The 15,487-nt window shown below is 44.2% G+C and overlaps 1 protein-coding gene across 1 annotated transcript in view; it reads right to left on the minus strand.

Moving 5' to 3' along the window:
- The window catches only part of il1rapl1a (interleukin 1 receptor accessory protein-like 1a), a gene marked incomplete at both ends in the record, with an annotated part of 128,462 nt that overhangs the window by 75,226 nt on the left and 37,749 nt on the right, over window positions 1-15,487 (minus strand). Inside the window, 3 exons of the mRNA XM_079169837.1 lie at window positions 1,853-2,006; window positions 3,339-3,525; window positions 9,732-10,017. Of these exons, the coding sequence (XP_079025963.1) occupies window positions 1,853-2,006; window positions 3,339-3,525; window positions 9,732-10,017 (627 nt within the window). The remainder of the gene's footprint in view (window positions 1-1,852; window positions 2,007-3,338; window positions 3,526-9,731; window positions 10,018-15,487) is intronic.

Consider the following 15,487-nt stretch of genomic DNA (forward strand, 5'->3'; position numbering starts at 1 on the left):
CCAAGGACAGAGGATGTGGTATGCTTTACAGATTGCAAAGCCCTCTGAGGAAAATTTGTAATTTGTGATATTGGGCTTTACAAATAAAAATTGAATACATTTTTTTTGTTGGTATTTTTCTATTTTATACTCTTCTCTATTATTACCATTGGTGTCTTTTTTTAAATTGTTTACGTTGTTTAAGGAGTTTTATGCACTGCTATCTCTCTTACCTGTGTCTTTCTTTGAAACGTCTTGACGTAAAGCACCTTGAGCTGCCTCTGTGTATGAAATGAACTATATAAATAAACTTGCCTCACCTGACGTTGCCCATGCATGTCCTAAGGAATTTCTAATTTAGGTACTTTGCAGGGAATGGTGGACACACTGAGCGCTTGGAGTGATCCACAGTGATGGTAATGGTGATAAAATCAAAGCTAGTGCATCTTCCTCCTCATATCTGCGTCATTTTTATTGAAGCCCCCCACAGGGGGTAAAATGCTGGCCCAATCAATCACGAGAGCAGCTCTGGGATCACACTTCAGTCTCATCCAATAGTGAACACCATGCTGATGTCGAGGTGGTGCATCTTCCTGTTTGCTAGATAGCAAATAACATGCTTATCTAACACTGCTATCGCCCTCACATCAAACAAGAGCAATGACCAGCCACACAAATAAACACCACACAAGATACTCATCAAATGCTAACACCACTTCTGTGTGGACTAACACACACACACACACACACACATACACACACACACACACACACACACTATTTACTACGTTGGCTATTTTAAAACAAAAACAAACATTTTAGCAGCTCGGGCAAAATTGTTTTGTTATAGATATAAAAGCATACACATAACCACGCACCCAACAAGACAGAGTGACTAAGCAACCAGGGCTTTTAATCCATTCATTTAAATGACATACATCACAACACACACCATCCTAAGCAGCAATAAACTGATGCGATGGGGGAACGTATTCGTTTTTATGTAAATGTAGACTATTATAACCTTATTTCTCATATTGTAGATTTCCGTGTAATTATGACAAATTGCAGGTCAAGCAAAACTTATTTGATTTGCTGCAGCATCACTGAGCACGGCAACAATTTGAAGCTTTAATTTGGATGCTGTGACGCTACTGGGCACAGAATAATAGGTAGCATCGAACGAACGTACGCACTGGAATACAACGGGCGGTTTGAGAGATGAGAAAAGGAAAGGGAAAGAAACAAAGCGAACCGGATTTGACCTTTTCATCAACCCTAATCAGAGCGGTTGACCTGGCAGCGCTCAGAGCGCCCGGTCCCCACGTCTCACCCTCGAGTACACTCCCACCGAGAGAGGAGGAATGAATGCTTTTATTTGTCGTGCGCTCACCTCGCAGCTGTGCGAGGCAAAGAGAGAGAGAGAGAGAGAGAGAGAGAGAGAGAGAGAGAGAGAGAGAGAGAGGGATAGAAACAGGGAGAGCAGAGAAAGAGTGCTGTAAATCTCCTGACCTTGGTCCTGGCTCTTTAGCTCTCTGTGTGAAGGGGTTTCGCCTATAGCCTTAAATATTTCAACGCTGCTTGGTCGGCTGGGAAGTGCTGAGTTAGAAGAAGGGATACAGGCCAGGCCACAGCATTCAACCTCCCCCAGTAATTAACACAGCAGCAGGGCATCGCTGCAGTTCTCAGTGGTGTGTCTGTGTGTGTCTGTGTGTGTCTGTGTGTGTGTGTATTTGTTACCATCCATTCCTTTTCTTCCAGCACCTGTGACTGCTACTCTATTGATTGTTCCAACATTAACAGATAAAATAGCCTCCACACATACAAAAACACACCGTCATCTTTACGTCTTATGCTTTTCTTGACGACTTACCAGTGACCGTGAGTTCAGTCGTCCTCCTCACCACAAAGCCACCAAACTGGACTTCACAGGTGTAATTCCCAATGTCATCTTCCTTTACCTCCTGGATAGACAGGATGTCCCTCTTCTGGATGATACTGGCACGCCACTGCTTTGGACGGCACTCCTGTACATTAGAAAAGGACAGGCAGGTCAATTTTTAAGCTTCTACATATACAGCTTACTTTTGATAAATCACTGGAGAAGTGGAATACATAAAGAGAGACAGGTGGGAAGGTAGCGTGTGCTGCACATGGTCGGGATAAAATATTCTGGCCAAGGCCGACATCATGAAATTCAAGACCTTCCCTCTGCTTCATAATTAATCAGATCCATCCAAGATCCAAGTGGTCTGAGCTGGACACAAACGCTTTTGAGCATCACTGAGCGTTAGGTGGATGAAGTGGTGGGGTTGCATAAAAACTCGCCATTATCCTCTTTATCGGATCAAGATTTATTGCAACTGAACGAAATATTCTCCATTCAATGCTATGGTAGAGCCACAGAGGACAGAGAATGTTATTTACACGGGGTCTCTGCTGGCAAAATAAGAGTGTTTGTGCTGCGTCTGCGAGCATGTGTGATTATACGTGTGTGCAGGCACAATGAGTGTCTCTGCGACACGGCCCTCTCTGCAGCCCTCTCGGTGCTCTGGCGGGGACAACGGTGGCTCGGCGGATTCTATTCCACCATTGCTCCCGGCAACCTTCGAATTCAATCACTGTGGCTCTGCAGTGGTCCAAATAACTCTGGGTTCCAGCACTCCCAGTCATTACCCAGACCGTAATTGAATTCTGGGGAAACCTAGAGGTCGAGCCCGGCCTGCTAATCTACTGCGGATCTGCCTGTGATTAGTCTGGCTTGAGCCCTTCACCAGGATGCACTTTGTTGTCCGCAGGCCATGCCTGACCTGGAAAAAAAGCAAGGACCCAGGTGAGAGACGGTGAAGGTGCGTGCTGAATAAAGATCACGGACGAGGAGCATTTGGAGGACATGCGCTCAAATCCGCAGGGCATAGAGTGACATCGCACAATTTTCTCCTCATACTAGCTCTGTGTTCATCAAGAAAGCCGTCTCCGTGGCTGCCCTCTGCCCAGGCCTCGTTCTCTTTAGGGCGTTCTCTCTTGCCGCATTTTATCGCGATCATTTGCATGCATACATAATCTGCCTAAGTGATCTGGAATCACGTTTCCGACAAGGCTTTTAAACATAAACAGCCAAGAAATTAGATGAAAACAAACCAATGAACCGTTCAAGAATATTTCTCGGTTGTATGATCACAAAGACAGATGATTGCCGTATTACTTTTCCCTGGCAGACAACAAATAACAGTATTCAAGACACACGCACACACAGAAAAAGACATAAATGAACCTTGAGGCAAGTATTGCAACGACACGCAAACCACGCGACAGTAGAGATCAGTACAACCAGAAACTCCTCAGAGTGCTGAGCCCACCTTGAACCAGGTGATGTCCGGCTCTTTGCCGGGTTCAACATAGTCTTCTATGTCAGGACAGAGGATTTCTTTGCTCTTGCTGAGCTCAGCCTTCTCAGTTCGCCTCATGTTGGAGTTGAAGCACAGGTTTGTGTCGTTCTCCGCCACCGTCAGAGACATGGACACCTTCATGCAGTACGTGGAGTTCCTGTGGGCAGAGAACAGCAATACAAGGAGATTAACATTCGCATTTACTTGTCCGATACATATGTCAGACTGTTGCATCAACGATTTACAATAAGACGAGCATTCACGCCGCTACACACACTCAAACAAGTAGAATTTTATGTTTCCTCCCTTGGATGCCCCTTGAGTTATTTTGATCCTTCTCCACCCCTCCTCTGGTTCCCTCCTCCTCCTCCTCCTCCTCCTCCTCCTCCCCTGTGTTTGTGGGGTTAGCAATAACAACGTGTTCAGCAGCTTTACCGAGTCAATGACTCACAATCACGACCACTATTGGATTTATGGGGGGAGTCAGCCGGGACGTGGGAATGCTAATCAGAGAAGAGGCAAACACTGAAAGGGCCTCATGACATGAAGGCGCAGAAAGCTGCTTGGTCATCACAAGGAGTTAGTCCTCGCTGCACGTCCCCCCCCCGTCGTCTCCCAGTAACCATCAACACACTTCACCTCTGATGCAAAGGAGCTGGCAGAGGTGAAGGATGTCTCTCTCTCTCTCTCTCTCTCTCTCTCTCTCTCTCTCACCAAGTTGTTATCATGATTGTCATAATCATCATCATCATATCGTTTTAATCCCATCACCACTCCCAAGAGGCTCCCTACCAAACTACCCGTACATGGCCAAAGGTATGACGACAACTTCGGTGACTTTACAGCTTACACTCTTTTTGGCAGCCCAGTCGACCAGGAAAACATGTTGCCATTGTACGTTAAGGCAAACCATGGATGCGATGAACGGCAAGGTTTTTGTATTCGGTCGGAGCAAGTGAAGTAGTATACAGAGCGGCCGTTGTTGAAAGTTATGTAGTATAATTGGATAGTAATGCGTATAACACGTGAGAAAGTCCACTGAGAGTAGGCAGGGAGGGGAGGCGGATAGGTCAAACAAACACAGGACTTTCACCCAGGAGACAGCTGACAGTGTGCTGTGTAAAACACTGACTTATGCTTGTTACATAATGTGTGCTTGCTATTACACTTGTTATTTAACGCATAATACATTATGCAGAGGGTGGGTGTTATGTATTCATGCCTTACGTTGTTACGTTATTATTTTAACACAAACCATGATTTTTTTAGTAGTTTTGTTTACCATTTGTTTCACATAGTTAACCACGTGGTATTATGCCTTTCAGCAAGCGTGATACAAGGCTGAATGAGACGTATTCATGAAATGTATTTATTGGTTCAGAAACATCGACATTCAACGCATCCTTTGGTTTGCAGAAAAGTACAATGCAATACATTGTTTTTTTTCTGCCGACTAGGTTGCTTTTTGGAAGCCTTGGAGCCTTCCTGCAGGGATTTGCTCACTTTCAGCCACAAGAGCATTCGTGAGGTTGGTCACATTGTTATTCATAGAGTGCATTTCTAGATACTCAAAGACACTTCACATAACACATTTGATAAAAGAACCTTAAAACACAGTAAAGGCACGAGGTCAAACTTGACAAATTCTGAGTGACTTCCTGAACAAAGCATGCTTGATACAGCCATGGATGTGTTTGGGAAGAGAAACAGGGGACAGCTACGGAGAAGGCCCCGTCACCACAGGTCCAGTGCCTGGTCCTGCACGGAGGGGACATGAGGTTGACGTCAGAGTCATAGATGCTGCAAGATGGAGTGTGGCGGTGGACAAGGTGGGTGAGGCAGGTGGTTTAGCAGGGCTTTGTGAGAGAAAAAGAGTTTCAATTGAACCTGGAAGCCAGTAGAGGCGCTTCAGTGAGTGAGCAGGCGAGCAGCAGAGTTCTGGATGTGCTGGAGTCTGTTAGGGACTTGCTATGAAGAAATGAATAATGCTGTTGCAGTAGTCGAGTCTGGAGATAATGGAAGCAATTATCAGAGTTTTTAGAGGGGCGGAAGCGTTCCCTCTGTGCAAGGGGGCATTGTCACGTCGAAACAAGAAAGGGTCGTCTCCAAACTGCTGCCACAAAATTGGAAGCACACTGTAATCTGAAATAGCTGTGACGTAGGCAGAATGCTCCGCACCACAACAAGAACAGCCCCAGACTAAAAGTCTGCATGCTTTAATGAGGCATCTCTGTCTGTGTTTCTATCCTCCAGCCTGGCTGCGGTCTGACACGGGCCGGCACTCGGCGGGTCGAATGTGAAGCTGCGCGCACACCAGCCATATGAACTTTCATTTCATTTCATTACATTACATTTACGGCTCGCCAGATGCTCCCATTCACTGTAAATGACAGGGTTTCATATGATCTACTCAGGTTATGGAAGCAATAAGGGAGTCACCTCTCTCTCGTATAAACACCTCTGACCCCCTGGGACCATAAAACACACACACACACAAACATGCACACACACACGCACACAACACACACACTTTGAAGACAATGTGGCTATGTGCACTGGGTAGAGAGATAGCGATGAGAGGAACAGAAGGAGAATAGCTACTTGGAAAGAGGAAAAAAAACAAGATACTGTATACTTCTACAACATAAGATGACTAAAAGGGCATCTGGAAAATGCTGTAAGAAGCAAAAGTAAGATGCAAGATATTGCAACAGAGCAATGCCCTCTTGGTGCTGATATCTAACATTATCGACTCAATGCCTCCCTTCTGGAGGGAATAGAGTGGGAAGATGCGGTGCTGTAGGTTCACAGAGTACACTTGGATAATATATTTGTCCACAGAACAAATTCGACCATGCAAACGCACATGCACCAACACACGTGTGGACGCACGCGCGCGCGGGTGGGCAAATTAACACACCTACAAAGTCGACCCGCGGCGCTTGTTGATAGAACGGGAGGACGATCAGAGATGACCTCTCACAGTCGTGCACCTGAGCCATTAAAGTCCCCGGGGAGCCAAAAGGAGACATCTTTACATGTTAAATATTCACAGCAGGCACCCTGTGGCATTGTGGGAAGGTGTCAGGGGTGGCGCCTTGATTGATGGACAGCCGGGGGTCGATGCACAGTCCTGTGGTGTCTTTCACGTCTGTCACATTCTATTTGAGTGTAGCTGCTTTGGATATTAGTCAGCGGCTCGCGTTAGCTGTAATTCTCCACACATTATTTCGCCCCGTGTTGGATAACGTAATCACGGGAAGGAAATACACACGGTTGCACCTTCTCCAGAACACGGACTCATTACTAGAACCATTATAAAGTAATTCATCAGGTGAAATGTAGTGGGACTGTGGCTGCGTGAGAGGCAGAGAGAGGAAGACATATTGATGATATGAATCGATGTTACAGGCCCTAAGTGAGATGACATGCTGGGGAAAGGGAGAAGGAGCAAAGGGGTGAAAGGGAGGGAGAGCACATGCGATTACTATGTAAATTAAGTCACCTTCACGTGAAAACTGCCGATTAGACTTACATTTCCAGACAGAGAAGGACAAAGATAACGACTCGCATACATGCACACATTCATGCAGCACCCAAAGAGTGCGTCTCCATATCTCTGTCTGAGTAAAACATCTGGAGGGCTTCAGTAAAAAAGTTAAACTTAACACAGGGGCCTTTATGTACATGTATAGACAGTACACAACACGCCTAGAGCTCCTGGAGACTATCCTGCCATATATACAGTGCACTCAGACGGTATTAGGGCAGTGACACATCTTTTTGTTTGTTTTGTTGTGTTGGCTTTTGTACTCAAGCGCACTAGATCAGAAATGAAACACGGCTATGGCTCTAAAGTGCTGACTATCCGCGATAATTTGAGGAGGTTTACATCAAGATCACATTAAATTGTGATACAATAAAATCAATGGAGCACAGCGTGCGGTTATTGTTGCTTCTACGTAGCTCACTTCCATCGCTGCCACCAAATTGCCCGGAAGGCATCCTCCATGCTTCTCATACGGACAATAGGAATCACAAGCATCTCAACCTGACCAATCACATTCGGGAGTGTTGACAAGCGATGCATGAGTTTGAAGAGGGCGTGGCTAAAGAGTAGGGGGCGGGGAAAAACATCACTATAGAAAAAGGAACTCTGCTGAGTGCAATTCACGCTTTAAAAATCATAAAAGTGTTATTAATTTGCGCATATTATCTTGCTGAACAAAACATGTAAGTATCATAAACGTATGCTTAGCACAGAGGCTGTTTCTGCAATAAAAATCCCACTGGCTTTTTGTTGAGGGAACCGTGCTAGTTGCACGTTAGCCACGCTAACTTCCGGGGTTGGCCTACAAAAATAATCTGCCGGTGGGAGCCGAAAATGCACGAGAGAGCTGCAGCAAGTGGTTTCTGTTAGACTTGCTATTTTAATTTACTGTTGAGTCTTGGTGATATAGAATGTAGCATTGCATGTAATGACATACATACAACATTGGTTTGTTATATTATAATCTAATTGCAATAGATTATTCATCTATAAAAAGTGCACAACATAGAAGGTCATTGAAGCCACTGAATTAGGTCTCAGGACTAATTTACATTGAAATAACGTGAGAAATATGACACACACTCTGCTTGCCCATTCTGACATGCTGTACAGTTCCAGTGGCATGTAATGTGCTTTTAATTGCATGTATTAATGAGATTTTTTAAACCGAGTAACCCATTAAGGTTTTTGAAATATACACAAGAGCTGCCCGTTTATTGGGTGCATAATGCATTTTAGGTAAATCGAATAATAAATCAATCAGTTCTACAATACAGCAGGGTGAATAAAGCCTACATTTACAAAGCTTACCGTACATTTACAAATGTTGATGATATGTCAGAGAGGCGTCGATTCATTAAGCCATATGGTTGTGAAATATTTGTCCATCCTGAAGAATGTCAACGAGGGTTATATTGTTAGGTGTCATATCAAGGTCTACTGCATATTGTATCAACTCCAAAGAAAAGACAAAAGGCATATTTTTCCTCTCTTTGCCTGAAGGGAGTTTTAGGGTTGAGTGTTTAGGTCATATATGCTAAATTGTGTGATTCAAAAGCTTACTCCCTAACAAAGAAAAAATTGATTTCAGCTCACAGGCAAATCTCTTGTTCTGATTAGAGTATCTAAGGAGTTTGAAATCCCCCCCCCCCCCCCAGCTCAACACGAACAGAAACACGAGAGCTGGGGGCACTTTTTACAACTGTAGTGCTCTACAAGTATGCTCTGAATATAAATCGACATTTGAACAGGACCCGAGCCTTGTTAGAAGAAATTGTCAATAATCAAAGACAATATTAATTTACGGTGAAACAACACTGTTTGTGCCCGATTAGTCCTACAGAGTGCAGTAATGAATTGCGGTATAAGCTGGGGTATCATTGCACACAAACACACTCCCCCGGTCACACTCGATGCATCATGCAAGCTTCTCTGGGTCTTTAAGAGGCCTTTAACTGGGTTTATTAAAAATGCTCTGAAATGAGGAGCTGCAATGAGCCGTTTATTGAGGGATGTTCTCCACTGTAAAGGTTAATAAGTTACTGCCACATAATTATGCATCTTGTATTAGGAAGAGTCTCTCTGTAATGGCCCACTAAAGAGTGAGTATGTGTGGGTGTTTTTGTTTGTATCTCTTTGTCTGTATATATCTCCTCGCCACTTCACGTGGCTTATACTGTAGCTCAGTATACGATAAATATGTGGAGTCACTCAATCACGATCATCATGCCACGCACTTTCAAGAACATTCTTGACACGGGTCGTTTATTTTTTGCAGAAATATAATTATCTTTCCCTGTTAAAAGAAATAGTTCACATTTTGGGGAAATATGCTTCTTTGCATTCTTTCTGATAGTTAAATGAAGACACCAAGACCACATGTCTTGTCTGTTTGGGTAATTTCTTACTTTCCTGTCTGTCTACGGATTAAACTGTTTTACAAAGTGCCAATTGGTAGGTTTTAGTTTTGCTGATAGGCTTGTTTTTCGACTTTCGGAGAAAGCCCAGCTAGCTGATTCCTTCAGCTTCCAGTTTCTATGCTAAACAATGCTAAAAACCTTCAGGTTCCAGCTCAATACTTAATGCACGGGCATGTGAGTGGTATTCATCTTTTCATCTAACTCTCTGCAAGACAGCAAAAAAGCATTTTCCCAAAATGCCGAACTACGTCTTAAAAGAAAAACAGTTTTTTAAAAACTACAGCAAAACAAAAAGCAGATAACTTGCGCAACTGAACATTTAAATAAATAAATAATATATCCCTCTAATATATAGAATAATCCCCAGCGTTATCTCTTTTCCCTCCATCCTACCGTAACACGCAGGAGTAGAGGCCCATGTCCTGGAGGTCGGCAGGTCTGAACCAGATGGCATCCTCCTCCTTGCTCATGCGCACGCCGTCGAAAGAGATGGGCTCCTCGAAGTCGCTGTGGCCGAGGCCAGAGCTGCGGTACCACATGAGGCTGAGGCCCACACTCTGTGCCTGGCTGTAGTTGGCCCGGATGTAACCATAGAACAGAGCGCACTTCAGCCGCACCGGCTCACCCTGCAGCACTCGGTACTTCAGGTAGTCCACTGACCAATCTGTGCAGCCGTCCACTACGGAGAAACAGAGAGAGCGAGAGAGACGTACATCAACACTTTACCAAGGTGTGATTTAAATAATGATTAAGAAATAATAAAACATGTATGAGCGCATACACAATAGGTGGCAGTGTGATGACAGGACATAGAAATATAATGTTTACAGCAAAAACTATATTGAGATATTATGCATCTTTCTGTTACTTTACAAGAACATATGAGTGGGATGAGGATTATCAGGTCATAAACCACCCACAATAATCCTTATTTATTATAAAGCACTCACTTTAATGGCTTTATTAGGGATGAGACACAAAGCTCTATAATAGTATGCAAGTATGCATTTTTCATGGTGTATATTGCACAGAATTCAACATCTGCTTTTGGAGGATGGCAATTTTACTGCGCAATCCCCCCCCCCCTCTGCTATTTTGACGCTGCTCTCACATTCAGGACATGTGCGCCACCTTGGCCTCTGCAGAGACCGCTCAGACACTGTCCTGCAATAGGCGAGCACGCAACCAGTGTACAAATTTGGGAATGACCATGTCAGGCTCCTCTAAGTGCTGAGGATGCACCACAGCTCCAACGTGAAAGAGTGCAAGGCTGGATCGTTAGCTGGGAATGCGCCTCGAGCTCTTGAAGCAAGGCGTGTTCCTTTCCTAACAGTTCTATGTGGAGATATTTTCCCTCAGGCTCTTGGTCCCACAGTTTTTTGACCTGAGCTAATAATCCATTCTCTAAAGACACTCTACCCTGACTGGACTGGAGAGTTTGGCCTACATGTCCACATAGGTTAGTGTGCATACGGCAGTGAAACTAGAGTCGCTCATTTTACAGATAAAATCAAGCGCAATACATACAGAAACTTTACTTCGCGACCTAATTTGCAGTATGAAAAAAGTGCAGAGGCGAGAAAAAAGGCAGAGGGCACAGCAGCTGAAAGAACCTTTGACACAAATCAAAAACACTGGCACAGGCATTGACTAGGCACCCTGATCTGTTGTAGTTCTAGCCAGCAGATCTCTCTCAATTCCCAAGCTACCACATGTTAACCTATGGCCAGAAGTTAACCTATGGCCAGCGATCAGTCTCTGACTAATTAGCTACCATTTGTTAATCCAGAAAGTGTATATTACCGGGTACATGTCTGTGCATGTGTAACCAGAGAGACTAAGAGAGAGAGAAGTGGTGATGGTGTGGTGAGATAAAGCAATAAGAACCCTGCTGCGTGTCAGTCTGTGAGTGATAGAGAGCCTCACAGGAACAGCTATGCTTGTAATTAATACTCTTAATTACCAGGGAAGTAATGTGTGTCTGTGTGTATGTGTATGTGTGTGTGTGTGCGTGCGTGTGCGTGTGTGTTTGCATGAGCGTGCATTCCCTATATGAACGGTTGTCTTGCCTAATTGTGTCTGTTAATTACCAGTAGGCTAAGCCGCAAATGTGTGTGCGCTTCCATATGAATGTGAGGGAAACAGAAAGTGTGTGCTTGTGTGTGTGTGCAGGACACAATGTGTGAAAGCCTGTCTAATTATCATTCCTAATAATGAGAGCAAGGCCCCTATAGAGGCACACATGCGCTCTCATGTGTCTTCACAACTTTAAACTTGATTATACAACTTGTTTAGCATCTTACCGATGAACACTATGGATTCTAGACAATTCAAGCATGGAATGCGTGTTTTTGGCAATTGAGTTTTATGGCTAAATTATTCAAATATCACACAAAAACAAGTCCAGAAAAAAAAAAAGATTCACTTCCATTTTGTGCATCTATCGTCTTTGACCATTTAAGCATTTTTTGGGACGTCACCATGTGGTTGAAACAAAAGAAATGAGGCCTACATGGCATTTCAACAGCCTGATTTTGGTTAAACCACGGCATCCCCCCATCAGGCGTCAAAATCACACCTGTGTGAGAGATTTGGTTGAAACCACATGACAGGCGTCTCATTGGATGAGGGCCATGGGCACCACGAGGGATCCCTGTGATACGGCCATGACGTCACTGAGATTATAAACGCAGGTAAAGCGCTACAGCTCCGTGCCATCCCACGCGATTCGATTTGCATGAACGACATTGTTGCTTTGAAGGAAACCCTAAGAGCTACATTCGCTAGTCGAACAATAGACTCTTTTGGATTCCTATTCCAGTCGACATTTGCCGGTTGTAGAAGGAAGCATTTCCCGCCTAACGTCAGAAGGATAAATCCTTATCGCCGTGCAGTTAACCAAACTAGTGAAGCTCCACGTCCCGAATTGAAGACAGAAATTCAAAGAAACACGCTATCTGCTACGAAGCAATCTCAAGTAAGAGGCTTTTGTTTGTGAGTTAGCCAGTCGGGCTTCTGTGTGATAAAAAGTTGCTGTATTTTACTGTGGTGGTGAGGATCTGCCTTGCTTTGTGTGTTTTCCTTCTCCTTATTGTTGAAAGTAACCCACACACACGAACGCCTACTCATGCACACATATAGGTTGAACTGTTATGCTTCTCTCAGATGCAGGTGGCGTGTAAGCGTGGCCTCTATCGTGTGCCTCATTGCTCCGTTTTACATTTTCTCTCGCTTCTTCCCCCCTTACACACACCTACACACACACACACACACACACACACACACACACACACACACACACACACACACACACACACACACACACACATTTGCTGATTTTAGTAAGTATACTCGTAATTGTGCAGTAGTTGTTGTTCGTTTATAAAATGATTGACTTCAACAGTATTGTTAAAAGTAAATAAACTCTGTTATACTTTAAAGAGCAGCTTTCTGGGACTACTTTGTGCATGTGTATTGTGATACTAGTGTTGGATATGTGGTCTGTGCTCAAATTCAAACCTTTACTGTTCACTCTGAATGTGGAATAGTACTTTGACTATTGACATTTTGAGTGAACACCAATTTTGAGACTTTTTTTATAGTTGGTTATTGGACCCTGATCCCAGGGTGGTGCCCCGTTATTATCAATATATGTTAATAACCTTATTGATTTTAAGAATTTTACTAATGTCAATAGTTTAGTTTTCATACTTGCCGATAACCAAACACACTCCTGCCCAATCCCAGCGCCTTAATTAGGAGATAATCATCAGAAAAACACTAAACCATACACAACTGTTCCTCACCTGGCATTAGAGAGAGTTTCCATTGAAGGCAGCAGGTAAGTCCTCTGCTCTCTCTGCATATCAATCTGCTAATCAGCAGGGACAGCGGAGGCTTCATTCAGCCTTTTCTTTATTCAGCCTCCACGCCACTAATGGATATGACCTCTGTCGCTCTCTCGCTCTCTCTCTCTCTCTCTCTCTCTCTCGTTCTCTCACACTCTCCATTTCTGCCCTCCCCGCCACAACAAAAACAGTTTATTCTAACGATCTTGTATCCTGATTCACAATGAACGAACTGAAAGAACACTTTATTCAGCCGCGGCCCGCCTGTCAGTTTCTTTCACCGTGCAGATTTGCAGACACGTGCTGTCCGAGAAGTCCGCACGCAGGAGGGCGTGCGCGTGCAAACCAGGAGACCTTTCATTCCTCACAGACCCCCAAATGGGAGTTGTTTAATGCGGTGGCCTTTTGTTGGGACAAAACCATATTTATGTCTGAAACTCAAAACGGTTTTATCAACTCAATTAGAGGCTGACATTTCCCCACATCCCCACGCTGGGCAGGAAAATCGATGCTTTCCGCTGGAGGAATACTGCAGTCCTCACCTCTCACTCTCCCTCTGCTGACAGCACACACACCCACACACACACACACACACACACACACACACACAGGATCTCTCTCTGCACCTCTGGGACAACACACCTTTAGCAGCGATTCTGTACAACCACTCTCGGACAAGCCCGTGGTGTAAAGGATGTTTCCATATGGACAAATCCCCACCCGGCTGCCTGTCAGACTGAGGGAACTTGGCCTCTGCCCCGATGAATCTTACTGCAGCACGATAAGCTGCAGCGCTCCTTTACCGGCTGCTGCCCTAACACTGCTACATCACATGATGTGTAGGGCATAGGTATGGCTGGTCCAACAGCAAGGGGGAGATGTCAAGCTACAGGAAACACGTGTGTGTGTGTCACAAAAACCTTATTACATTCAGCGTCGAGGCAGACCTGTCCGTCTTCCTGTGACATTAATCCCAGGCAACAAATATAGGCCGCTTACGATGAATTGACCCACACTCATGTGTAAACACAAACAAGCAACCCGACCCCTAAACGTACACAGTCACAAGAGCGCGTCATCTCAGTCAACTCCTGCTTTTCCTTTCCCCCTTATAATCAAAACCCCATTATGCTTTCACAACGGTATATCCCTCCAGTGTGCCTGGCTTTCCTAATCACATGCTCTCTCACTCTCTCTCTCTCATGTCGTCCTTAGGAGTCGGCCTCTCTTCTCTAACCACTACCTGCTCTCCTAATGAAGTGTAATTATCAGATGTTGGGTGGGCGGCAGGGTTCCTTGCAGGCCAGGAAGACATTTAATGATCTATATGTAGATCAGGACTCTTTAATAACTTTCTGTCTCTCTCCTTCTCTTCCCCTTCCCCCTCCTCAGCCACTCCGCCGTGTCCATGACTTGATCTCTATCTCCCGATGCAGCCGACTCTCTAGCTTGGTAATCTTCTTTTTACTCCGCAATTGGTGCTTTCCAACCGATATTTAGAACAATAACGACTAATTCCATTTTGGTTCGATACACTGTGAGATATATATATATATATATATTTTTTAATATGAAACATCATGGTCCACTATTAATCTTTGGCAAAGGCTGATGATGTACTATAGATCTTCATGGTTTTCCCAGCTACAGCAGTGCGGGTACTGTGGCTGACCCCTGAAGGTAATTGGGCAGAATCTATAGTAAATGGTTCACTGTGCTAGTAAGCCAAGGAATAAGATACAAACACCACCAATAATCTTCAGGCAAATTACATCCTGTTCTCCTGTGCTGCATTAATTACTGATGTAAGTCCTCTGTGCTGAGATAACGTGTGACAGTTTGATATACAGAGAAGTAAATGTACGACAAAACATGCTTACATTAATCTTCATATGAGCTCAGGTGCCTTTAACAATCTGTTATAGTTACCGGCTCGTTTCCTGCATCATTCCTTCTCTATTGGTCTCTCTCTACTTTAGTCTCCAGATGAGATAATGAAGGTTCAGCATAGTTAACCACAACCTGATTGTTAACCTGTAGCGGTAGGATCGCTGTATCTCTGTGACTTCAAGCCTTTCTTCCAGGACCGAGACTTGCTGGCGTAGGTGTTTAAAGCATCTAACATGGGTGAACTCTGCATGACTTTTGAGTGTTTTCATCCACCTGTTTCTATAAGCATTTTCAACTGAGTCAGTTCAGAAAAAAAACACAAAATAGAATTATGTAAGCTCAGTTACAGACTTCGGCCTTTGAAGATGAAATGACATTTGCTGCAAGATGTACAACCTGATGAGAAAAACA

This window comes from Pholis gunnellus (genome assembly GCF_910591455.1).
Source record: "Pholis gunnellus genome assembly, chromosome: 12".
NCBI classification, from domain to species: domain Eukaryota; kingdom Metazoa; phylum Chordata; class Actinopteri; order Perciformes; family Pholidae; genus Pholis; species Pholis gunnellus.